The sequence below is a fragment of the Xenopus laevis genome, chromosome 8L, assembly GCF_017654675.1.
Source record: "Xenopus laevis strain J_2021 chromosome 8L, Xenopus_laevis_v10.1, whole genome shotgun sequence".
In the NCBI taxonomy this organism is placed as follows: domain Eukaryota; kingdom Metazoa; phylum Chordata; class Amphibia; order Anura; family Pipidae; genus Xenopus; species Xenopus laevis.
Genome location: NC_054385.1, coordinates 63,059,822 through 63,087,186, shown reverse-complemented (window position 1 = coordinate 63,087,186; position 27,365 = coordinate 63,059,822). Strand labels below are relative to the sequence as shown.

The window sequence follows — 27,365 nt, the reverse complement described above, 5'->3', positions numbered from 1 at the left end:
TTACAGCAGAGCTCTGTGCCCAGAGATGTAGTATCTGTGTCTGGAATGTAGTTCAGAAGTTAAAAACCTGGGTTCTTATTTTTCCAACACTGAAACGCATCATCAGCCATCCTCCTGCAAGGGGTTAAGCAGTTACACATAAATGGGACTTTGTTGTACTTTAGTCAGCTGTAAAAGTTCCAGGGGAAAGATCAGAAGAGACAGTTCAGAAACACAGAAAAAAGCAAAGAGAAATGTAAAAATATAAGTAGGAGGAGAGTGAAACATAGACGTTAAAAGAAATGGGTGTGGGTGAATAGCTGTCATTGACCCTGGGACTTAAGATGAAGGGGGGGGGGTGTGACTAGCACATGATGGAGGGAGGAGAGCGAGCAGAGCAGTTGAAAGAAACACTAAGGAGAGAAGGAAAGGAACTTGGAGAAGGGAGGATGAAAGCTCAACAGGAGAGGGAAGGACAAAGGTGAGTGTGGAAATCAAGTCAAAGAGAAAAAGTGGGGAGGGGGAGCGTGGAACAAGCATGTAACTGGAGTGAGGACGTGAGTGGTGTATGAAAGAGAGGGGAATGATAAGCTGTGCAGACCAGCAATGTCCAGCCTGGAGCCTTCAAGCTTAACTACAGTTACTATGGGTATTATTGTGCAACAACAGTTGGGGGGCTACAGGCTAGGCTCAGTTGCTATGGATTAAAATCAACATATATATTCACTGTAACTTATTATCTACACCTTCTTTCTTTTCTCCTCTACCAAACAACCTTCTTCTTTTACTTCTCAGCATGATTTCTACAACACTCCTTTTGCCCGTTGCCCTCTTTGTTCTCCTTGCCCAGCTCATCCTGAGTCGTTTCTCTGATTCCCTGCTCAGCCTCACTGATAGTGCCCATACCTTTTCTCTCCTACTTGTCCTCTGCCCCCCCTTCATTCTCTCCCATTCCAAATCCCTTCCCCACTATGCCTGCCTCCGCCTCCCAACTCTTTTTTCTTTACTTTCTCCTCTCTTACTCTCTTCCCTTAGTTTCTCACTTGCCTTAGGATCCATGGGACGCTTCGTCCATCCCCATCACCCACATCGCCCAGTTCTCATCTTTGCAGCAGGGGTGCTGGGATTGGGCTTCAATGCTATCTTTATAGCAGCCACTGGGACATGGCAAGGTAAGATATCACATATACACTCCCAAGTGTCCAAAGTACCTCCTGTTATTCCCTAAATAAAGCATTTTGTGGAAAAATTCAATGATTTGGTTCCCATTTATCTAGTTTAAGTTTCCAAAATGTCTGCATGTAAAATGATTTTTAAAACATGTTTTGATTCTTTTTATATTTATTATGAATTACATGGGTCATGGAGAATAACATGGTGAAGTGTTCCTTTAACTGCATGTTCTAAATCAGGGATGACCTTTTAAAGGGGAATGGGATGCTGGAAAATTAGATAGTGGGTCTCAGGTTGGACACCCCTGAAAGAGATACTATCAGTCTTGTCATAAAATGTAGTAGAATTTATATATCCTTTTTTACTCTATCCTCCAAATGTTGTACAAAAAAAGTGCTGAATATGCCTACTGCATTATAAATAAACTAATTGTATGGCAGTACTTAGCTCTCATACCATACCAAGTGCCTTTATGCAAGTTCACTTGTTTACAGCCCAGTTCTACTATACTATTAAGCTTTCAATTTCAGCTTTCAATGTCAAGCCTGAAATTCTCCAACTTAGATTTGGTTAAGGAAACTTAATTTCACCATTCCATCTGTTTTATATACACATACCAATGCAGTGTAAATGCAGCAAATATACACAGAAACCTATAATCATGGCTAGCCATTGTCACAGCTCAACGGGCTTAATAGTTTTCATAGATTGACATGGTTATTTTAGACAATACCAGGCTTACTATCTCAACTATAGTATTATTTATCTGTAAACTCTACCTACAATAAAGACCATTGTTAGAAATGGTTTTGAGTAATCAATTCATTAATTACACTCCATTTCCAATAAATCCAGGAATGGAGAAATGAACACGGCTGCTATGTATATGCAAGCAAACTTTTATATGTCATTAACCAGTACAAATACATATTGCTCTATGTCTTCACACAGAAACTGGCTCAAAACTAACAGGAGGGACAAAAAGAAGATGGCTGTTGATCTTGCGCCTTCTGTCTTTTTTAACACCTTCATCTCTCCTTCTGGCAAGCAGCCTCTCTCTCCACCTCACAGACAAGGACAGTCCTGTTCTGCACTACATGGACCCTGCCCTTTGCTTGGTTTCTGTTGCTATCCTTATTACTTCAGTATACTCCAGCATGGTGGAGAATGCATGCATTTTACTTCAGGCTGTGCCACCTTGCTTTGATCTATGTGGACTCAAGAAAGACCTAGAGATACTTTGTGGCCCTGAAGGTCACCATGAGCTTCATGTATGGGCCCTAGCCCCTGGGAATGGAGTTGCTTCACTACACATTAACTGTTCAGGGCCAGAAGCATACCAAGTCTTCCTGGAACAGGCCCAACTACTATTTAAGCGTCATGGGATAAGCCTGATTACAGTGCAACCTGAGTTTGGGGCACATGGCCCTTGCAGGTTAGCCTGTGGTCTCTCCTGCACCCAGCACCTCTGTTGTGAGTCTCAGGTGCTGAAAGCAAAAGTTCTGGTGCCAACAAACCCCTGCCCTTGATCAGATTCCCTATACTGCAAGAAGAACCCATCAAGCTGCTCATTAGCTATTGACAACAGGCATCAGTTTAACTATTCCACTTATTTTAAAAGTATCAAAGCAGGAGGGATTTTGTTTTTAGCGACCGTCTCAATTAATAAAATAGTGATAAGATTATAGAGTTTATAATGTGTTTTAGTGTATAGAATGTAATAAATCCTTTTAACTGCAAATATTAAATTTTGACATCATAAGCTAGTGCAATAACTACACCCTCTCTGTTCTATACCATATGTTCACCTATACACACCAAACTGTCTTTATTATATATATATATATATCTCTGTACATACAGATCTAGTGCCTTGGGATGTCTTAACATTAGGTTTGTAAAAAGGACAGGTTGAAACAACCACCTATACTGCCCACTATATCACACGTCAAGCGTTTTCTTCTATCTTTTTTGGTGGGTGCTGGTGCCTGACAAACCAGTGCTACTGCTTCCTAAACTCCTCTCGTCCATTAAAAGAGCCTCTCAAATATTCTTTACAACCTAGAACATTTTTTGGTCCATTATTGTTTTTCATACAAAAAGTGGTATTTGTTTTTTAGAATTCCAAGTATATAGTGGTTTCTTCAGTGTCTCTAGTTTCTGAACTTCATTCCATGTTGCTGAGACATGGACCTCTTCGGTTGTGATCATTTTGCCAGGTTGTCAGCAATGGAATTTTAAGACTTAATGCTAGAAATCTTTAGATCACTGTGTTTTATCCTCCCTCTAACACCAAAAATTACTTATGTTTCCCAGCACAGAAAGCTTTCTTACATTCTAATATATATATATATATATATATATATATATATATATATATATATATATATATATATATATATATATATATATATATATATATACACACACAAATTGAAGTGAGCTTGTACTTCAAGTGCTGAAAGCAGATTAAAATATTGGAGTCCATCACAGAGGACCTATCTAAATATACTGTTATCTCCGGCAACCAGTATCATTAAAAGCACAGTCTGGTAAATGTTGTTCTTCATCGGTTAAAGCAAGGCTGGAACCCACAAGATGAGCTGTGACTCCATTCACCTGATCTGTCAGAAATTGATCAGAATAAACATTCAAAAAGTTGTTGGTGTAAGGCTCATGTGCCAGGAGTTCTGAAAAATTTGCAGTGTCCTCACTGAGAAAGTTTTCTTCACCTTCATCGGTACCCATCAGAGGAAGCCCATGGTAACCTTCATTACAGTTCATGGAATCAATGAGCGGTACAGTAAAATCTGAGAAGAGTAACAGAAAAAGCTATTAAGATAATTTCTTTGACTTTATATATAATATTATGTTGTGTTGTGTATTTTCATTCATTTCAGGTATGTTAAACATGTGAGCGCTCAGCTGCTGTTGACTACAACTTCCAGCATCCCACCAATTGTCAATCCTTGTCACTGGGTGCTGAAAATTAGGGTCCAAGTGCTGCAGTGTGGCAACTGATATTGAGGCTCCAGCCCTGATGACACCTCCCCTTTACCCAATTTTTTGCCAGCTCTGGTAACCTGCCACACGCTGCCACCTAAGGCAAGGCTTTTACCTTGTGTTAATGCAGGAGCTGTCCTGAAAGTATACACATGTATATCTTACCACAACCACCAGTTGTTATAATCATGTTCTGGGTACATAAATAGGATGTTCAAAAAATTAACACAATACTGGTATGTTTCGGGGTATTAAAATATATTCTTATTTGGAAAAAAATGTATGTGAAAACATAACTGCATCATATTCATTGTGTTGGCACTCTTCCATGCTCCATTCACAATAATCTCATCTTAATTATGGTTAACAATAGTTCCACTTTCCACAAATAATTCACAATTTTCAAAATATAATGATCTACAACAAACTAAGAGGGTAGCTGACAAAAGCCAGGTTTTCACAATTACAGAATACAGACTTCTGTGATTCCATTCAGAATTTAACATAACCTTTTCAATCTGAAATAAAATGATATGGACAAATGGAGAATAGCATTATGACTTATGAGCAGTAATCAGCATGGCTTTTTGAAGCATAGGTCATGCCATTCTCTACTTGGAGTAAGGTTCTTAGTGGGGTCCCTCAGGGCTCGGTATTGGGTCCACTTTTATTTAACTTGTTCATTAATGACTTATTGTAAGTAATGTATCAGTGTTTGCAGATGACACAAAATTATCCAGCCCAATTAATTCCATCCAGGATGCGGCATCCTTGCAACAGGATCTTGACAAACTGGCAATCTGGGCAGCTAAGTGGCAAATGAGATTCAATGTTGAGAGAGAGAGAGAGAGAGAGAGAGGAGTGTGTGTGTGTGTGTGTGTGATCAAACAATGCTCACCTGAGTAAGAGGGGATTAAATGATCTGCATAACTGGGTCTTACTTTTCTTCTCTTCATTTCAATCCCATGTGGATCTGAGGGTAAATCATCACATGAATCAATAATTACAATGTGGACGAATGCTTGCAAGGTTCCTGAGTGATAAACACTAACTCAAATTCTTATTTTCAGTTTATTGATGCTAAAGTGCAGCTCATCTTCACTCCAGCTACTTTAACCAACCAGTTGTACTAATGTATCTGTCTTCCCTCACCCCTTCCTATTTTTCTCCTTTCATTGTGGCTTACTGCAAATTAAAATGTACTGCATAATACTTACCAGGATTTCCTATATCACTGAGTGAACAGTCCCGATGTTTCCTCTTAGAGTGCACACCGTTGGGATCTGGAAGGTAAAAAATATATAATATAACATTAAATAGATTGATAGATATAGATATGCACATTGTATGAGCTGTTTAGCAAAAGGGCATTCCTTATTTTTCTAAATGTACTGGACCATTGATAAGCTCACTCCTAAAGTTTCTGCATTCTCACTGATGGATTTGTTTAGTTTCCTCAGCCTAATGATCACCTGCTTTACTTGCACTTGTTCACAGCAACAATTTCCAGATGCCAATTCCACACTTAATGAAATTCAGACCTTTTACTTGCTTAAATGGGGGCTACTGCAAAACTGAAAAGAAGTAATAAAGCTCCATCATACTGAAATAAGAAACTTTCTTAATATAATCACTTTAAACACATCTTATAAAAATGGTTTGTACACAGCATATAGATGTATTCACTTATTAAACTGGATGTTTCTGTCTGAATTTATTCAGATTGTGTTGATTTAGTCACAGTGAGGAAGCACTGCCTTGTATTTTTCCTTATTCTGTAATAGACAAGACACTCTTTAATGTTTCTGATAGTCTTAAAGATGAATGCTGTAGTTTGCGAATCTACCCTCCAGGCCCGGACTGGCAATCTGTGGGTTTTGGCATATGCCAGAGGGGCTGCTGTAATTTGCCATAGACAATCACTATATATTGGGCTGGTGGGAGGCTGTTTAGGCTGCTGTGTGGCCTGTTTGGGCCTCTGTGTACCTGAAATGCCAGCATATGGACCATCTAAGCATTCATTAGCAAATAATATCATACTCAGTGCTAGGGACTAGATGGGGATCTGCAAAACTGTATAATCTTGAATAGTATATGAGAATAACAAAAAGCTGAGTAGCACTACCGAAGCACTGCTCCAAGACCCATAAATCTAGCCTGATGTCCAAGCAGGGAGAATGGACAACATATAAGCTATATTCCACCCACTATAGTTCCTTGCACACCTGGAATGAAGGAGAATTAGTGCACATAGAGTGCTGGCTCTGCTGTTCTCAGCCTGTGTTTTTTTTTTTTTTTGCAAGACTGAGAGTAGCGGATCCCTTCCCCAGCTCCGTTGATCTGCACCGAAAACTGCAGCTTCTGCTTGCATGCAGGCACACAGAGTAGAGCGGAGTCTGGCCCAAAACATGAAAGCTCCATGTGCCCTCAGCCTTAGCTCACTCAATAACAAATTAATTCAAAATAAGAGAGCAAAATTGACTGTTTGAACTCAACAATCAACATACATTATTGCCCAAATATTTCCTCCTCACCTTTAACTCTTGGCATGTAGACAAATGGCATCCCTTCACTGCGTATGCCATCTGTACTTCTCTGCAGGAACACACTCACACAAGCTGGTTCTGTGATATGCAGATCATGATACCGCGGTGTCTTTAGCACAATTGCTATTTGCCTGTGCACATCTGCCTGTGAGAAATCAGCTTGAGCCTCCCAATTATCTTCTCCAAATATTACCTGGATATCCTCTAGGAAATACATGTGAAATATGTGTCAAGTGGGAGGCTGGAAAAAGATATGCCAATTTGTTTTGCTATAACATATACAGTAGGTGTGATCCAGAACACAAAACACTAGCCATGTCACTGAGGAATTTGGATACATTATTTAAGATATAAAGCATAATTTTAATACTGCCACTAATGACAGTAAAAAGAGTTTGTGTCTCACTGCTTTCTTTGGGTTCTGCATGTAATCTGTACCAAAATAACCTTCTGATATTCATAAACAGCATCTAATGAGCAAGTATTATTTAAGGTGTCTATTGAGACAATTTGATGCTATTCCTCTGTTTCTCTGAAAATGTTCTATCCTTATTACCCATAACTAACTGCTAGTTCTGAAGTTCTGATCCTTATGCTGAACAGCACACTCAGCAGGGGTGCTTCGCCAATGAGGCGAGTTGAGGCTGTCGCCTCCTGGTACTTTAAAGGAATAGTTCAGTGTGAAAATAAAAACTGGGTAAATAGAGAAGCTGTGCAAAATAAAAAATGTTTCCAATATAGTTAGTTAGCCAAAAATGTAATATATAAAGGCTGGAGTGACTGGATGTCTAATAAATCAGCCAGAATCCAACTTCCTGCTTTTCAGCTCTATAACTCTGAGTTAGTCAGCGACTTTTAGGGGGGCCACATGGTACATTTCTGTTCAGTGAGTTTGTAATTGATATTCAGCATTCAGCTCAGATTTAAAAGCAATAGAAATGACCCATGTGGCCCCCCCTCAAGTCTCTGATTGGTTACTGCCTGGTAGCCAGGGCAACCAGTCAGTTAAACCAAGAGAGCTGAAAAGCAGGAAGTAGTGCTCTGACTGACTTGTTATACATCAAATCACTCCAGCCTTTATACATTACATTTTTGGCTAACTGACTATATTAGAAACATTTTTTATATTGCACAGCCTATCTATTTACCCAGTTTTTAATTTTTCAATGAACAATTCCTTTAAGAGCGAATTTCCAGGGAAGGGGGGGCAGCAGCAACTGCTGCTGCCTCAGGTGGCGGAGGGGCCAGGATCACCCCTGACACTCAGTAACCATGTTCTTACCTTTCTGAACCTTATCACACAGGATATAGACCTCCTCGCCCCCTTCACACCATCCATATTCTTTGTTAATGCGAGAAATCTTCAGCTCTGATGTATTTGTAGATTCTAGCAAATAATACAACACAAATATTAGTAACAATGAGAGACAAGGGTAAGGAAACACTACAAAGCATGGATAAGTGCATGGAAACATTGGGCAGAGAATAGGAAGGCCATTGTAGGATATAATACAAAAAAGTATACTAGGATTTAGAAATGGAAATATAGGTGAGGATGAAGGGAGAGGTCCTGCATAACAGAATAACTAGTAATGCAGTGTAATATTAGGTGAAGAAAGGAATAGCAATATTGCTGTTTTGAAAGCTGTCAGTAAAATAAAACACAGGATTAACTATGGGGCCAATATAATAACAGGCACAAAATCCCTTCATGTTTTTGTAACCCTTAGCAACCAACCAGCAGGTAGCATTAACTGGGCTGCTGTTTGAAAGCAAATATCTGACTGGATTCTAAGCATCCTGAGAGTATAGGAAATGTGGTGTGTAATGAATTCATAGAAAAAGCTGGAATGCATCACAGCATGCAGTGAAATTAGAAAATACACTGTATGGGGCATTGGCATAACTGCTAAAAGTCATGCAGGAAGTACTGCAAGACAAGGTAATGTACATAAATCAGTACAGCACATTATGGAAAAGACAGCGTGGAATAAATAATTCAGGATTGAAAAATACAGTGAATGCAGTGCTCTATGCAGAAACACTATCAGAAACAAAATGCCGAAAGGCTCATTTATACACTAGCAAGCGCTTTGTAGAGGCTGCTGCATTTTAGTGAACAGACATATAAAGTCACCATGGATAACTTCTTAGGTGCAAAATTGCTCAGTGTTGAGAAGTGAATCACAATGAGTCATGGTCACAGCAAGAGAGAATAAAAGCAAAATATATACATACTCTTGTCATATATTGGTTCAGAAAGCACAGGGGGAATGTCAAAGCGAAACCGTGGCCCAGTACAGGAGGCCTGGAAGCAGAGCCTGACCACGTTTAAATCTACTTCTTCATGGAGGCGCCATTTCCCAGCTGTTAATGATGAAGAAGGTGTTAGTGTCTCAACCCTAAAAGTTCTGAATGGAAAACAATGGGAAAACGTTTAATTTGCCAGGCCAATTAACTGCACTAACTTCAGCCATCTTTGTATCTGTGGAAATGCACACTTGACATGTCCTGAAAGCATTTAGCTTTGTACACAAAGTCTGATCATGAGAATTACTCTTAAATACATTACTGGTAAACATAAACATCATTTTCATCTGTAGTGTAAGCTTGGAAGTGTTATATTGCAAGCGTTATTGTTGCCTACACCTTCCAGAATCTCCAGAGCTGGAAGCTGCACACATGCACTTTACATAGTTTTAAAGGACAAGGAAAGTCTAAAATAAAATAAGGCTAGAAATGCTGTATTTTGTATACTAAACATAAACATGAACTTACTGCACCACATGCCTAATCAAACAAATGATTTATGCTTTCAAAGTTGGCCACAGGGGGCTGTCATCTTGTAACTTTGTTATACATCTTTGTCTGACCCTGACCCTGCACATGCTCAGTGTGGTCTGGGCTGCTTAGGGATCGGCATAAACAAAGCTGTTTGAATTCTGCATGGCTTGTAAGTAAGGCGGGGGCTCCCCCTGCTGTTCATAAGTATGATTGTTTCCCTATTCAGCAGTTAGGGATCATCTGACAATTCCTATCCACAGCAGTAAATGAAGGGAGAATTTCACTGCATACAGTCAGGTTTTTTATAAAAATGGTACACATTTTTTAATTAAAGTATATTGGAGATAGGGTTCTTTTTCATTAAAGAAAGTAAAAATGGGATTTTATTTGTTTGCCTTTCCTTGTCCTTTAATAAAGCTCAGCCTGGGCCAGCTGAAAAAATGAGGAGGTGCAATCCAGAAATATTGTTGATAATTCCACTGTAAATTTGACCCCAGGCACAGGCCAATATCTCCAGGATCTCATTACTTACCCCTTGAGCTGAAAAATCTGATTGCATTTTATTTAGTAACATATTTCTCTGATAGGTCAGTGGCTGGGTGATCACATTAGCCAGGAAAAAGGAGAAGAGGGACCCATCACTTCTGACAGGAACTGATGGTAACCACATGACAGTCTGTCAAAACTGTCCATGGTCGTTCTGAGAGAATTAGTAGGGGCCACATAATTTGAACAATGTAAGGTTTTTGGCCCAGGTAATCGTTTATCACTGTTTATTACCAAAGAAACAAGCTACAGCAATTAAATATCAATCATGCAATGAGCCTAAATGTCTCAGGGAGTTGTTTACTCTGAGCCACAAAATAGAATGTCCCAAATGTTGCCTATCAAATAAAAACAGCTATTTAATTTTGCTAAACTACAACTCCCATCTCTCTCAATATAGAGATAGCTGTGTGAAAGATTCCTAGATCAGCTAATGATCAGCATTTTGTTTCCAAAGAGCTGCCAAACAATGCCGACATTGTAATGTGCTTTATGCAGATCTAAAAGTGCTCACCTTTAAAAGGATCTATATTTAATTTCAGCCGTTCATTTACTGCCGAGTCAATTTCCTTTTTTCGCACACACTGAATGCCAAGATTACTGAAACTAATTAAAAAGCATAACAAAATATAATTTTTTTATGTTTTATTTTTACAAACACAACAATGTTCATCTACGTTTTATAAAAACAATTCCAAAATGAACGTGTCAGGTCAACAGACTATTTAGTCCCAGTAGTTAATCTTCATCGGGTCCCCCGTCAAAATGTAACAAATATATAAACTATGTTTTTTATGTATCTCGCATATTATGTTTTGTAGAAATTTAAGGAGCTCTTGTAGACAGATACGGAACTTACACAACAATGTTTTTTTAAAACTTACATAACAATGAACTTTTGTAGCAAGTAATCACAAGGCAGATCTATGTAACAGGGGCAGGCATGTGTGTAGGGTTTAAACTTAGAGCACATTCCATTGACCCCCCCCCCCACCCCAATGAATTAGAACTAGTGAAAACTTGTAAACTATTTATATGAACTACTTATTATAGAGTAACATCAGCTGCTTATATTGGGATCTATTTATCGAATTATGTGAGCATATCTTATATTTACCTATTTATCTATTTATCTTAATTATATGAGCATTAACTTTCCAGCAGCAAAATGACTAGTTATTGGGGGAAGAAGACTCTTTCCATAAACATATATTGCAGCATCTTATTAGTTCCACTGGACTCCTATAGTTCCTGGGCGGCCTGGGCCCCCAGCAGTTGCAGTTACTGTTTGCTTCATAGTTTCATGCCTTCATTTCAGTAAAAACAGGACCTTGTACTTGATCCAAACTAAGATACAATGAATGCTTATTGGAGGCAAAACTAGTCTGCTGGGTTTATTTAATGTTTACATGATAATCTAGTAGATTTAAGTACGAAGATACAAATTACGGAAAGATGCATTATCTGGAAAACACCAGGTCCTAGCATTCTGGATAACAGGTCCCATACATGTACAAAGTTTTGTTCTAGTTAGTTAAGTTTTTGTGTAGTGCAAAGTGCAGGCCACTTTTGTGTATGTGCTTGTGCTCATGTGGGGGTCCCAGACAAATAACTTGAACAGAGCCTCAGGATTACTGATGATGCTTCAGTATAAAATATCCCACTAATTTAAGAAAAAACTAAAGAGAAAGAAAATGAGGGAAAGAAGTAATGAAACTATCATTAAATGTATACTTTATGGCCCATTTATTTTCATTCTCTTTTCTTTTTTCCTCGCATACTTGTTTGGACTATCAACACAACAACAATTACATTTACAAATAACATTTACAGTAAATAGCATAAAATCAGTCTTTGTGTGGAGGTCCCCTTTAAAGAGGAAGTTCACATTGTCACTCACCCAGGAGGCGCTATTTCTCTGTGAGGCTACTATTTTTTTGTTATGGTTACTCTGTATTACTTATCTTTCTGTTAAGGGACTCTGCTATTTATCTTACAGCCAGGCAGAGGAAGGGGTACGCCTATGTCTTTCTAATGCCAGACTCTCAGGAATACAGCAATGCCAAACTTTATAAAAGTGAAGGGAAACGTGCAAGTGCAAGTATACAAAAACATAGTGAATTGCATCAGTTTGTACTTTTTAAATGACTCTTTTATTTTTGTGTGTCAGGTAACATTAACACTGTATAATGAAGGGATTTGGGTTGTCATAATTCATACCTCCCAACATTAGAAAAATGGAAAGAGGGGGAAGAAAATCTGCCACATGTAGCGTGGCAAAATTCTTTGGACCACCCCTATTTGGCCCCACCCCCTAAATGCTGTGTTCATGTTACAAAATTTAGAGACGAAAAATTCACCAGACACTCAACAGCAAGTGAAGTGGGGCGGACCCCTGCGTGTTTATTCAAGTCTTGTGATGTAACGTTTCGGGGACGGGCCCCTTTGTCAGACATGCAAAGTAGCGTGCACTCACACCATAAATACCCTCATGATTACATATACTCAGGGCCGCCATTAGAAATCACGGGGCCCCGTACAACAAAATTTTTGGGGCCCCCTGGGCCCCGCCCACACTAACGACCAAGCTCCACCCCATATGCCGCCCACTCCACATCGCAGTTAAAAGACCACACAGACATCATCGCTAAAAAAGTAACCCCCCCACACAAGTTATAAAAAGCTATTGATGGTCAGGGCCCCCTTATAAAAGATTGGGGCCCCAAAAAAAAAATGTAAAAAAAAATGTTTTTTTAAAAAAAACATTGGTGGCAGGGGCCCCCTTATAAGTTAAAAACAAATTGGGGCCCCAAAAAAAAATTTTTTTTTAAAAATTTTTTTGAAAAAAAAAAGTGGCAGGGGCCCCCTTAAAGTTGAAAAAAATTGGGGCCCCAAAAAATTTAAAAAAAAAATTAAAAAAAATGTTTTTTTTAAAAAAAATTTTTTTTTTTAAAAAAAACATTGGTGGCAGGGGTCCCCTTATAAGTTAAAAACAAATTGGGGCCCCAAAAATTAAAAAAAAAAAAAAAAAAAGGTTTTTTTAAAAAAACATTGGTGTCAGGGGCCCCCTTACAAGTTAAAAAAAATTGGGGCCCCAAAAAATTTTTTTTACAAAAAGATTGGTGGCAGGGGCCTATAGAATATTAAAATAATACATTGGTGGCCAGGGGATAAAAAAAAAAAAATACACAAACTGGTGTTCAGTAGAATTGAACTCATGGCTTCACTACTTCAACTTCGCCTCCTTTCGTGACTTCGGGTCTTTGCGCCGCTTCAGGACTTCGGCTTCGGCTGTTTTCGTGACTTCGGGTCTTTTCGGCGCTTCGTGACTTCGGGTCTTTTCAGCGCTTCGTGACTTCGGGTCTTTCCGTGACTTCGGGTCTTTTCGGCGGATCGGCTTCGGCTTTTCGGCACTTCCGCATTCGGCAACTTAGAGGGAGGACGTACGGCTCGGGCGCTCGTAAGGGGGGCCCGGATCTTCAAAAAATGCAGCGCTGCCGGGCCCCCCTTCATGCCCGGGCCCGGTACGCTTGTCCCCCCTGTCCCCCCCTGATGGCGGCCCTGCATATACTTATCACCTGCTGGTAAATTCAATTCCCCATACAAAACATAACATATTTCTCAAAAACATTGCTTTACTAATACCCCTTTATAAATTATGCCATATAAACCCACATTATACCTAAAACTCGTTGATACAAACATTGTAAATAAATACATTTATAAAAACATTTTTTTTGAAGAAATTGTGAATAAAAGTTCTGTGATCCACACAAATGTGTCCAGTGTTATTCTTCTTGTCTTTTAATGCTTAGATAAACCTGTTAATGCAAGATACATATTTCCTAAAAACCAGTGATACTAAAGTTAAAAACATTTGCACATATCAAAACGAGTACAAAATTTACCAGCAGCAAAAACTACTGAAGAAAAAAAGACTACTACTAAGGAAGTAAAAAAGAGGTTATTACAGAGGGAGTGCTTCTGGATATGGCTGCTACAGACAAAACAGCCACGAGGGTTAAATGAGGAGTTCAACTTGTAATGTCAGTTTGTATCAATTTTTGTTCCTATGCTTAATTCTTTGTAGTTACTATGTCTCTTTTATCGCCTCTAGATTGTTTCAGTGAACGTGATTAAGACCAAGGAAAGCTTTCACCTAGAGTAAAGTAGTCTTTTTTCTTCAGTAGTTTTTGCTGCTGGTAAATTTTGTACTCGTTTTGATATGTGCAAATGTTTTTAACTTTAGTATCACTGGTTTTTAGTAAATATGCATCTTGCATTAACAGGTTTATCTAAGCATTAAAAGACAAGAAGAATAACACTGGACATTTTTCACATTTGTGCGGATCACAGAACTTTTATTCACAATTTTTTTTTAAAATTTTTTTTTTATAAATGTATTTATTTACAATGTTTGTATGAACGAGTTTTAGGTATAAGTGGGTTTATATGGCATAATTTATAAAGGGGTATCCAGTAAAGCAATGTTTTTGACAAATATGTTATGTTTTGTATGGGGAATTGAATTTACCATCAGGTGATAAGTATATGTAATCATGAGGGTATTTATGGTGTGAGTGCACGCTACTTTGCATGTCTGACGAAGGGGCCCACCCCCGAAACGTTACATCACAAGACTTGAATAAACACGCAGGGGTCCGCCCCGCTTCACTTGCTGTTGAGTGTCTTGTGAATTTTTTTCGTCTCTATGTATATTGGAGAGGTGCCGACCTCGCTATTTGACTGGAGAGGCTGGGGAATCAGGAATCCTTTTTGTGAGTTACATGTTACAAAATTTGCCAGGTTGTGGAAAGTTTGAACACATTTATGGGAGTTTTAGGGTCATGTTTTATTTGTTATTTCAGTTTTGCTAATGCAGGTGAATTGACCTTTAAAATGTAAGTCTCCAAAAGAGACCTGCTTATCTTAAATAGTTACAATTCTTAAATTGTTACAAATGTATCTAATTGCATGTGTTGAGTGTTCTGGGCTCTCTACCAAAAAGCCTCTTATTATTAATTACGTTTTAGAAACGTTGTATGTTTTTCTGGAGTCAGGGTAGGAGATCAAACAGAAATCCGGGACATTTCAGTAAGAAGCCAGGACTGTGGGCCGAGCTGTCAGAATCGGGACTGTCCGGCAGAAAAAGGGCCATTTGGGAGGTATGATAATTTACTTAGATTGTCTTGTGTACCGTTTGGCTGTACTATTATGCAGTCTTATATACCATATATATACAACATACCTGTGCTTTGCTACTCCATTCTGAGGATTCAGGGTGACCTGACAGATGCCATTATGACAGTCTTTACCTACAAGGCCATGGGGGTGCACGCGATGAGGAGAATCTCTCCAGACAAGACACACAATGACAACGATTTCTTCAAGTCCATCACAGTTGATGATCTAACCAACAAAGAAAATAGCACAAGACAACACACACTGAGAAGGAATGCTTGTTTACAGGTAATAGGAGGGCGTGGGGCCTGGGAATATCTGGTACTTTCCAAAGGGGTTTTACCCCATGGGAGTTGGAAAGGTATAGAAGAAAACTACAAACAGGATAACAATACCCATAAGAAAAAGCAGAGTTTGCTTACTGATTTTGTTATAATGTCACAAGTTAATTTTTTATTACCTGACTACATTGGCAATCGGAACTCTACCATACTGAATTGCTAAGAGTGGTGGCTAGGAGATTTTTTGGTTACACCTAGGGTTGCCACCTCTTATGGAAAAAAATACTGGCCTTCCTATATATTTATCTTTTTTCCCTAATAATAACATTGGGATCAGCCATCATTTTTACCGGCCAGGTGGCAACCTTTGTTATATCACACTCCTGCACACCACAGTTTTGTAACAGAAATGTTACCTTCCAAGCCACAGTGCATTGCATGTGTATGATACTAGCAGTGTTTTTCTTAATTAGGCCAACATAGAAATTAATAAGAGGAGCAATGTCCTCTCCCCAAACATCTGTGGTCCACAAACACTTATAGACATTGTCATTGTACCATGTAACTTTCCATGAGTTTATAGGCAAAACAGAATGCAGAAAGACCGGTAACTGTAGAATCCACATGATGAAACAATGTTACTTTTATGCCAACTTTTAAGGATTAATGCAACACCTTAATGCAACACCTGGATAAAAGATCTTTTTTAAAATGTATTATTCAAGCATTAGGTATTATTTCCCTACAAATTATTACAATCATCACAACTAAATATAAATATAAGTGTCTGATAAAACAAGAGGCATAGGAAAGTCTGATAAAGCTACTGCATCAAATCAGTTCAAACTGGTTGTATTTAGGTCAGGTGCTGCTTTAGGAATATGAATTCAGCTTGCCCCTTTAGCCCACAATTAGCATGGATGGTCCTGCTGAACTGTGCATGTGCACATTGCAGACCCCAGATTTAGCTGAAGTATCTGGCAGGGAAGATTGTTTTTGCACACAATTTTATATTTACCATATAGGCAACCAAGGACCGCCCTATGTGGCTATATTATAAATTTGGCCCTGACAACAAAATAGCTATATTATACATCTTCCTCTATACTTCAAACTATATATGTATAAACAACTTTTTTTGTTGCTATAACTATAAAATAAAATGCACTCCACCACCATCTGCACAAAGCCTCATACAGAACGATGCACTGTAGGGGACAAAAAATCATGTGAAAAATCTCCATGCACCGAAGACTTGTAGAAACCATTTAGTTGTGGTTAAAGAAAATGGTGTGTTGTGTTGCTACACTGTCTGTGCTACTAGGGTTGCCACCTGCCCGGTATTTTATTTTAAAAATGATGGTTGATCCCAATGTTATTAATAGGAAAAAAAGATAAATATATAGGAAGGCCGGTATTTTTTTCCAGAAAAGGTGGCAACCCTAGCTACTAATCATTCTGGTAAATAATGTAACTTGTAAGTACTGTGCAATCTTTCTGCTGTATGAGGAAAATAATTATAAATAAAAGTTTTGTGCTGAATGGAACAAGCAGGACTAATTCTCCTACCTTTCCTCTAGGCCGTGGGGAGGCAGCTCCTAGAGGAGAGTGTGCTGCTGTTCTTTATCCCATGCCAATTTTTTTTCTCATTTCTTGCAGGTAGAGATGTCGCGAACTGTTCGCCGGCGAACTTGTTCGCGCGAACATCGGGTGTTCGCGCTCGCCGGAAGTTCGCGAACGTCGCGCGACGTTCGCCATTTTGGGTTCGCCATTGTTGGCGCTTTTTTTTGCCCTCTCACCCCAGACCAGCAGGTACATGGCAGCCAATCAGGAAGCTCTCCCCTGGACCACTCCCCTTCCCTATAAAAACCGAAGCCCTGCAGCGTTTTTTCACTCTGCCTGTGTGTGCTGAAGAGATAGTGTAGGGAGAGAGCTGCTGCCTGTTAGTGATTTCAGGGACAGTTGAAAGTTTGCTGGCTAGTAATCGTTTTGATACTGCTCTGTTATTGGAGGGACAGAAGTCTGCAGGGGTTTGAGGGACATTTAAGCTTAGGTAGCTTTGCTGGCTAGTAATCTACCTTCTACTGCAGTGCTCTGTATGTAGCTGCAGTGGGCAGCTGTCCTGCTTCTGATCTCATCTGCTGACTGCTGCAATAACAGTAGTCCTTGTAAGGACTGCTTTTATTTATTTTTTTGTTGTTTTACTACTACTACTACTACTACTACTACTATAAGAGCCCAGTGCTATTAGTCTAGCAGTGTTGGGGAGTGGGACTGGTGTGCTAATCTGCTGCTCCTAGTAGTTCAGCAGCACCAACTTTAATTTTTTTTTTTAATATTCATTTTTTTTTTATTTTACTTTTTTTTATTTTACTACCGCTGTAGTAGTGTATAAGTTGACCTTTTAGGCATTATTTGCCCTGTAGGCATTATTTGCACACTGTTTTCTTCAACCCGCCATCTAGCTGTGTGACCTTGTTCACATTCTGTCTAAATATCCATAATATTACCGTCTCCAGAAAAAACACCGGAGTGACTTTTTTCAAGCAGCCATAATATATTTTACGTAATCCGTATCCACCGCTGTAGTAGTGTATACGTTGACCTTGTAGGCATTGTTTGCCCAGTTTTTTTGGCCGCAGCCACTGAAGCACAGAGGCCAGAAAAAATATGCCATATAAATGCTGAAAATAGTCATTTTTTGCCATACGTTGACTCAACGTATATGGCAAAAAATGACTATTTTCAGCATTTATATGGCATATTTTTTCTGGCAACTGTGCTTCAGTGGCTGCAACCAAAAAAACTGGGCAAACAATGTCTACAAGGTCAACGTATGGCGAAAAATGACTATTTTCAGCATTTATATGGCATATTTTTTGTGGCAACTGTGCTTCAGTGGCTGCGTCCAAAAAAACTGGGCAAACAATGCCTACAAGGTCAACGTATGGCAGTTGTTTAAAGAGAACAGTAGATTACTAGCCAGCAAAGCTACCTAAGCTAAAATGTCCCTCAAATCCCTGCAGACTTCTGTCCCTCCAATACAGAGCAGTATCAAGCAGATTACTAGCCAGCAAACTTACTATCATCTGTCCCTGAAATCACTAACAGCTCTCCCCCTACACTATCTCTTCCAAGCACACACAGGCAGATTTTTCAGATACATTTTTGCCCTTGATCCCCCTCTGGCATGCCACTGTCCAGGTCGTTGCACCCTTTAAACAACTTTAAAATCATTTTTCTGGCCAGAAATGTCTTTTCTAGATGTTAAAGTTCGCCTTCCCATTGAAGTCTATGGGGTTCGCGAACCGTTCGCGAACCGCTCGCGTTTTTGCGCAAGTTCGCGAATATGTTCGCGAACTTTTTTTCCGACGTTCGCTACATCCCTACTTGCAGGCTGTATGTGGTTAAGCTAAAACCAGTAGTGAATTAAGATTTGTAACTTGTTTACACTGCTAGTCTGTCGCCAGAGGAGGGATTCTGAGCTTAACTCACATCTGAATTTCCCCAGGTAGCAAGAAGTATGATTTTAATAACTATTATCCAGAGGCCTGTGGAAAGACCACATAGGCCAAGACTACTTTCTGCAAACAGTGCTCACAGGCATATGTCGTTCAGATGTGAAAGATATGGGGCTGGAAAAGCAATGCCTATATACCTACCTCTGCCCACCCCTCATAAATACAACAATGCCAAAAGAAGGCAAAACAGTATTCATGGCGAAGCCACAGGTTTTGTAGCTACACTAGTGACCATAATTAAATGGTCCATAAGTGCTGCTTTTCATACACCTTTATCCCCTGTTGTCTGATGTTCTTGGCTGTACCCTATTCACTTTTTGTATTGGTTGCTTTGTATGTCAATATGTATGTTCAATGCACTTTATAAATACCTGTTGATAATAATAATCCCCTGTTGCCTGATATCCTTGATCCATTTCTTCCTATACAGCAATATGCATTTGGTTATCCTTTGCTCCCCCTGCTGTCTGATATACTTTATCCCATGCTCTCACTACATCCTGATGTCCTTGTACTGCCAACGCTATTTTTTGTCATTCAACAACTTAATCAACTGCGTGAAAAGTCTGTAATATGTCCTTACCTCAATCTCAGGAAGGGTCTTATTGTGCTCTGTGCTTTTCTCCCCAAGTATACTTCCAGCAGATCTCCCCTCACACTGGTAACGGAAGCGCATACCTCTCTGTTTTGGTTGCTCAGTGATTTTTAATTCTGGATTTGGACCTTCTCGCTGAGGGGCCCAGGATGTGGATGGGCATTGCTCATGGGGCACATAATGTGAAACCGTTACAGTACTGAGGATATCAGAAGGGGTTTCCTCACACACAAACACGGAAGACGAAGAATTTACATCCGGGTCAGAATTAATAAGATCCATCACATCTTCTAATTAAAAAAAGGGTACAATAGGTTAGAAAGAAACAATACTGGTGAGGAATATAACTTGGACATTTTGGAGCACATACTGTTCTGGTGCAATTTTACCCAATTAACTTGTTGAAACATGCAACTGAGTAAGTTTTCAAAATGAGTGCTACATATTACACTGCTATATTACAACTTTGCATAGTAATATAAGAAAAAAAGTCCTATCCCCAAGTTCCTTTTCATGTTCTAGATCAGGCATCCCCAACCTTTTGTTACCCGTGAGCTACATTCAAATACAAGAAGAGTTTGGGAGCAACACAAGCATGAAAAATTCATTGGGCGTGCCAAATAAGGGCTGTGATTGGGTATTTGGTAGCCCCTATGTGGACTAGCAGCCTACAGAAGGCTCTGATTGGCAGAACACCTGGTCAGGAATTAAATAATAAGCACCTGCTTTAAGGCCACTGGGAGCAACACCCAAGGGGTCGGTGAGCAACATGTTGCTTGTGAGCCACTGGTTGGGGACCGCTGTTCTATGATTAAAAGATCATAGGAAGGCAACATACACTTGTCTTATCATTATAAATACAATTTATAATCAATATAACAAGTGAACCAGTAACTTGTCCAGTGCTGTTTCTGCCATGAGGGACATAGAGAAGGTGGAATCTTACTAACCCCCAATACATTTTGAATTGTTTTTATTAATAGAGCTTTTGCTCTTTTTGTACACAAATTGTGAGCATTAGAGTATGTGTGTGTGTGTGTGTGTGTGTGTGGGGGGGGGTGATAGATGAATTGCCATTAGATCTGCTGCCTCAGGTGGCAGCAGGCTTAGGAGAGACTTATACATGATCAATATAGTATTATAAGAATTAATAATCTACTGCAGGGGTGTCCAAACTTTTTGCAACGAGGGCCAGATTTGGTGAGGTGAAAATGTGTGGGGGCCGACCATTCAGCCCGACATTCTTTGAACCATTAACACCATTTAACTCATTTAAAACAGGAATCGCGTAGCAGTAATATTTGGGCACATTAGTGAAATGATCTGCCAATAATTTACTGTACTAACAGAGAATAAAAGAAACCTCATAATGGGAACATCTTGCTCTTCTCAACTGTCTCACCCAGTTAATAATTTTACCCATTTGTTCAATTAAAATATAACTTTTATTTGATTGCTTAAAATTTTAGGCAATGTTTTACAGGACCTACAAAAATTTTTTTTAAGCTTTAAGAGCACTTGAACTGCTGCTTGTGTGTCCAGATGCACATTTTATTTGAACTGATATTGGAGATGACTCGAAGAAATTCAGTGACATGGAATTTTCCCTATATTTCAGTCTGAAAAGGCTCCACAAACCATTGTGATTGGTTTATGTTGAATATATTAGCCTTATGTTTTTTAGAATGCTATGGAATACTATAAAACTGTCTGTTTTTGTAGGATGAAGGATTGTACAACGATTACTTATCAAAACCCATGTGCCCAAGGGACACATATTGAATCAAAAATGAACATATTTTTGTTTTAATGTGGAAGTAATTAATGCAGTTCCTTAAAGGAGAACTAAACCATAAAAAATTAACATATTATTGTTTTAATGTGGAAGTAATTAATGCAGTTCCTTAAAGGAGAACTAAACCATAAAAATGCCATATTTATATACTGAACTTATTGCACCAGCCTAACGTTTCAGCTTCTCAATAGCAGCATTGATCCAGGACTTCACCATCTTGTCACAGGGGGTCACCATCTTGGAAAGTGTCTGCGATACTCACATGCTCAGTGGGCTTTGAACAGCTGTTGAGAAGCTAAGCTTAGGGGTCATCCAAATCATTAAGCAGAAAATGAGTCTGGCCTGTAATATAAGCTAATGTTACAAGGCTGATTCAGTAATCTTTGTGAAGTGATCGGCGTAATGGCGCCTGTGCCGTTGGAGCAATCTTCCGGTTCGCAACAGCTGCTCGTGAGCCAAAAGAGAAGGAAATTGCCTAAGCGGAGAAAGAAGACACGAAGTTTACCGAAGAGAAGAAGATGGTGCCCTTGTGCTCCGCCGTGCTCACTCTGCATGTGCGGTCACTATTTCAAGAGGGGACAGAATTCAGGGGTAAGACTGTGCAGGGGGGAGCGGGGGAGGGGGCCAACGGAGGAGGGGGGCCAATGGGGACTTAACATTGCGGGGGTTTAGTTCTCCTTTAAGGCAAGCTTTGCATCATGCCTATATCTTGTTTATGTGCCAGAATGAGGACCTGATGCCCATGCACTGGCTGCACAATTACATGGTGGGGAGGGAGGGGGAATGTAAAGAGAGCAGTGATATCTAGTAAGTGCAGGATGGAAAATGAAAGTAATTGCCTGCCCAACCTCTATGCCTAAGGCAATAAATGATTGACAGCTGAAACTTTTAAACAAGTATAACAGGTATGGATGTTTTAATAAAAAAATGGATTTCATGTTTAATTTGAAAACTGCTTTTATTATAAAGCTTTTTATGTCCGAGTGACAGGTCCCCTTTAAAACCAGTAGGATTGTTTTGCCTCCAATAAGGATAAATTATATCTTATCTGGGATCAAGTACAAGGAACTGTTTTATTATTAGAGAGAAAAAGGAAATCATTTCTAAAAATTATAATGGAGCCTACGGGAGATGGCCTTCTCGTAATTCAGAACTTTCTATATAATGGGTTTCTGGACAAAGGATCCCATACATGTATATACTTGTGCCAATGGCTATATAAGTAATGACGGCACTATGCAGCATTTCCACATTATGAAATCTGAGGACTTTGACCCCTTCCACACCCTAAATTACACTTAAAGGGGTGGGGTAACTTCACACTTTTAGCATGTTATAGATGGACCTATTATACGCAACGTTCCCATTGGTTTTCATTGTTTATTTTGTAAAGTTATTTTTCACTTATTAGCATTCCTTTTCTGCCTATATCCAGTCAGCAAAATTAAAAACAATGTGGTTGTCAGGCTACACTAACTTTGCTGGTTACCAAGGAATGGGGAAAGAAAACAAATGTCAAACAATCTGAGAGAAAAGTGGCTCAAGTTTTATACAACAGAAAAAGGACATAATAGAGATTTAAAAATGTCAATCAAGACTGTTCAAAAATCAGTACTGTTCTTGGATTTTCTAAATCAAGAATTAGAAAATTGGGGCTTCTGTCAGGTAGACCAAAAAAGACATGACATTAGAGGAAGGAAACTTTGTCGGGGTGCAAAGTAAAACTCACAAGCAACTTCTATTGAAATACAGGCTTCTCTGAAACCAAGTGGTGTGGCTGTTTCAGCATGTACAACAAAGAGATACTTGAACTAGGCTGCAGGGTAGAATTGCCATTGCTGCATCAACTCCACAAAAAAATCCTGCTTGTGATATGCCAAATAACACCTAGAGAAGCCTCGTCACTTTTGAAACAAAATAGTTTGGAATGATGAGATCAAAATTCAATTTAATGATCACAAACACAAAACTATATTTTTAGAGAAGTCAACAAAGCCTATGAAGATAAGTGTGCCATCAATGTAATGTAGCATGGAGGTGAATCTCTGTGTTTTGAAGGGGTGTGAGCAACAGTGGCACAAAGAATTTAGCCAAAATTGATGGCAAGATGAATGCAGAATATCAGAGAAAATTTGCGTTCATCAGCTCAGAGGCTGTACATGGGGTGCTCACTTGGGGGCAAATTCACTAACCGGGGGAAAATTCGCCAGCGACGGCTTCGCCGCCATTGCCACACTTCGCCAGGCAAAACTTCACTCAGGCAACGCTAATTGACTAAGTGCGAAATTTCGCCGCCGGTTGCGAAGTGATAAAATTCTGTCACGCTGGTGAATTTTCCCCGCCGTTAGCCACTTTAGCCTTTAGTAAATTTGCCCCTTGGGCTTTCCAACATGAAAATAATCTCAAACACACGGCCAAGTCAACCCTTCCTCTGCAGCAAAAAAAGGTCCTGGAGTGGCCATCACTGTCTTCTGATTTAAAAATATTGAGTTAATTTTGGAAGATCTCAGACACGCTTTTCACGCTAGACAGTCAAAGAATTCACAGGAACCGGAGGCTTTTTGCCAAGGCGAATGAGAGTCTTTACTGCATAATAAAATAAAGGGGCTTATTCACAACTGTTAGTAAAGACTGTAAGCTGTCATTGATGTTAAGGCTTGGGTTACATGGGGGCCAAAATCAGTTTGCTGAAATACGCTGGCTGATTTCAACATTACTGCGGGCAGCAGCCTCCTCTCTTTTCCACATTCGTAAGTGTTGAATCTGCTTTGACGTGAACAGACTCTGCAGATTTTGACGAGTTCTGTCAGTCTTTTCTTCTGAATGCGGAAAAGAGAGAAGGTTATTGCCCGTGGTAGGGCTGAATTCAGCCAACGTATTTCAGCTAGCTGATTTTGGCCCCACTGTGGCCCTAGACTTAAGAGGGCAATGCACTAAGGGAATACAGACAGGACCGTTTTTATTTTTCCCCGATTAGCCTGTTTAGTAGGGTGTTTTATACAACAATGGTTTCATAAACATATATGTAAAGTTGTTAGAAGGTAAGGGCCAAATTTACAACTTTAATGTAACTTTTAGTATGATGTCTATGAAGGTTTTCAATCATCCAGGTCATGGTAAATCTGATTAAATTAATCTAGAGCAACTTTTAGTATGATATTCTGAAACAATTTGCAATAGGTTTGTAATTTTTTATGGTTTGTTTTTGAGTTATTTAGCTTTTAAGTCAGCAACTCTTCAGTTTGCAATTTCATCAATCTGATTGCTAGGGTTCAAATTACCCTAGTAACCATGCATTGATTTAAATATAAAGTAGCAATAATAATACATCTGTAGCCTTACAGAGCATTTGCTCTTCAGATGGGGACAGTGGCCCCTATTTGAAAGCTGGAAAGAGTAAGAAGAAGAAAGCAAATAATTCAAAAACTAAAAATAATATAAAATGAAGGTAAATTGAAAAGTAGCTTAGAATTAGCCATTCTAAAAGATAACTTAAAGGTGAATGCACCCTTTAAAATGCTGCTATAAAAACAAGCAAGACAATCAGTAAAGCATAGCTGTATTAAACATTATAGCTGTATGCTACTGTCCTCCATTCAACCCTGGCTGCAGCAGCATTTGTGAGAGTCTCCTGAGTTATTGATCATTCAGTGAAACCCTCGCAGTGAAATAATTGCCAATATATACTGGTTGGAATGTCCCAATTTGTTCAGTATAATGGCACTTTATAAGAAGCAAGCATACCCTTACTGAAACACATATTAACAAAGACTTACAAACAAGCAACCACATAGAGTTGTATAAAACAAGTGCACACAATCACTGCCACATATACAGAAACACTGGTCACTCACCAATTGTTGTTCCAAGTTGCTGAGACAAAAAAGGAGACCCTAAAATAAAGAGACACTTGTAATTATGATTTATATTTTTATAAATGATATCCTTATAAACAGTGCTTGTGATGTCATTAATTTTAAGCTGTGCTCAGTGATGTCATTTCTGCCACATGGCTCAGTGAAACTTGTGTATTATAATAAATAATGTACCCCTTGTTGTAAATTCACTATTATTATTCACTATTTATATATACACATTTTAAAACATATTACATGGTACACAAGAGCCTTGTGCTTTACATGGTCAGGAGTTACCTGATTTTGGCATCCCCCCGGGTCTCCCACCATCCTACTGCATTCTCCTGATTTTCTACAAGTTTCCCTTTAATTAAATGATGTCATGCATAGAAAATAATGCATCTGCTGGAGGCAATCAGCCGCTTCAGGACAGCATTTGTGCATGATGTCACTTTCAGCTATGAGCGAATGCGTGTGACATCACTTTCGGGTCATGGTATAAAATTCTGGCAGTGGGTGCAGCATGGGCCCTATGGCCAAGGTTGAAAGCCCTGTTATAATATCCTGATATTTTACAGTAGGGGTACATTATTCACTATAAAATCATCAACCATTTTATAGTATATGGGACAGGAATAGAAGTAAGACAAAAGTCTTTACCAAAAAGTAGTTTTTTTAACCAGAAATTCAGCTTGTTTAGGGTACAGAGGGCAACTGCTATCTCAGCACTAGCAATCCTATCCCCATGCTCCAGTGCCCCTAATCAGCACCAATGTGGCTAAAATTAAATGTATTGTCTGTGTATTTTCATATGCTTAAATAGAAATACAAATCCATTGACCATGACAGCAGAAAAGAAACTGAAAAATGTGGAATAGATATAAATCACTGGGCCTGAGGGAAAATACTAACAAAAATGAACACTTTTTCATAAGTGTTTGCAAGTGTCAGTGAAAATCCCTACCTGAAATTCTGTAACTCCTAGACCCAGGGGCAGACACACTGTAGCACTGGTGCAGCAGCTACTCTGAGACGTTTAGGATCATAATAAATATAAGACTCAACCCTGGCAAGTCTATAGAAATGTATCAGTATATTCTTTTTGTTTTACATGCACATAGAAAGCCTGCTATACTGCTTCACACGCTCCTCACTTTTCTAAACATGGAAAGCCTGCTGTTTGGATATTCGCACCATGGAGGCAGAAAACATACAGAACATATTTGCAGAACATATATCAGGGGGGTGCCCTGGAACTATACTCTCTCCACTGGTCTTTTACAGAAGTCGCCTGCACTAAAGGAGGAAGCAGTTTATTATATATAGAGAAATGGAGCTTACATTGTGTGGCCCCGCTGCTAGTGTTGCACTACAACTCCCAGCATTCCAGACATCTGAAATAAACCTGCTGCAATTGACATGAAAGCCACCCCACAGCCAGGCACGTTTATAACAATGACTTCTATAAAGCTTGGGTAAAGCATAAGATAGAGCACGGGCAGGCGATTGATAGGAATCTGACAGTGAGCAGCGCAAAGTGAAATTTGATAGTTGTAGTTCTGCATCATCTGGACCATCAACAAACTGCCTCTTCCCAGCCAGGACAGAACTTGAGGAAGTTTAGCAGCACAATCGCGCACTTACCTTCCCGCCCCTGTTCTCTCATTGTGTCTGCTATATCCAAAGCCGTAATTAAAAGCTGCGAAATGTAACATTTGTATGTGAAGCCTAAACATCCGAGTGGCTTGGCAGCTCTTACACACACACCCTGAACCACGAAAGTACTCCAACTACCCAGCCAGCCACTATCCCGGAGCTCGCTTTCCAGTCTGGAATTCCCCCGCTCCGCTCTTCCGATTGGTTACAAGTCTCCTACAACGTCACGTCTACTGGGCCGAAGGAAATCCCCTTGTCACTGCCTGTAATCACACGTGACTTCCCCCATTACAGTGACGACACGCCCAGAAAGATGGTTGTTATGGCGATCAAGTTCAGTGAAAGGACCTCATAGCTGTTTCCTATGTATGGATGTTGGAGGGCTGCGACACGAAACTTCGGCAAAACGTCTATGTTAATAGCGTCAAGGCGTGGGGAAGGGACCTAA

General features: G+C 39.4%; 2 protein-coding genes and 1 long non-coding RNA gene across 4 annotated transcripts; 2 read left to right on the top strand and 1 right to left on the bottom strand.

The window, feature by feature from the left end:
• On the top strand, positions 1-2,914 carry LOC108698528 (zinc transporter 1). Of its 2 annotated transcripts, none has more exons than XM_041572828.1 (3): positions 1-460; positions 1,015-1,151; positions 2,104-2,914. In XM_041572828.1, exons 1-3 carry the CDS (start codon positions 351-353, stop codon positions 2,679-2,681), a joined length of 825 nt encoding a protein of 274 aa, XP_041428762.1. In that variant the 5' UTR covers positions 1-350; the 3' UTR covers positions 2,682-2,914. The 2 variants fall into 2 exon arrangements, with proteins under 2 accessions (XP_041428762.1, XP_041428761.1); XM_041572827.1 differs by having other exon boundaries at positions 775-1,151.
• Positions 1,303-27,365, bottom strand: relb.L (v-rel avian reticuloendotheliosis viral oncogene homolog B L homeolog). Its single transcript, XM_018230074.2, has 11 exons — positions 26,906-27,365; positions 25,259-25,297; positions 19,598-19,899; positions 15,280-15,440; positions 10,546-10,637; positions 8,940-9,068; positions 7,984-8,088; positions 6,690-6,905; positions 5,373-5,438; positions 5,054-5,128; positions 1,303-3,962 (listed from the first exon to the last, which is right to left on the bottom strand). Exons 1-11 carry the CDS (start codon positions 26,925-26,927, stop codon positions 3,667-3,669), a joined length of 1,503 nt encoding a protein of 500 aa, XP_018085563.1. The 5' UTR covers positions 26,928-27,365; the 3' UTR covers positions 1,303-3,666.
• Positions 15,526-19,418, top strand: LOC121397043. Its single transcript, XR_005963380.1, has 2 exons — positions 15,526-17,152; positions 18,890-19,418. It is a non-coding gene; the product is annotated as an uncharacterized LOC121397043 (long non-coding RNA).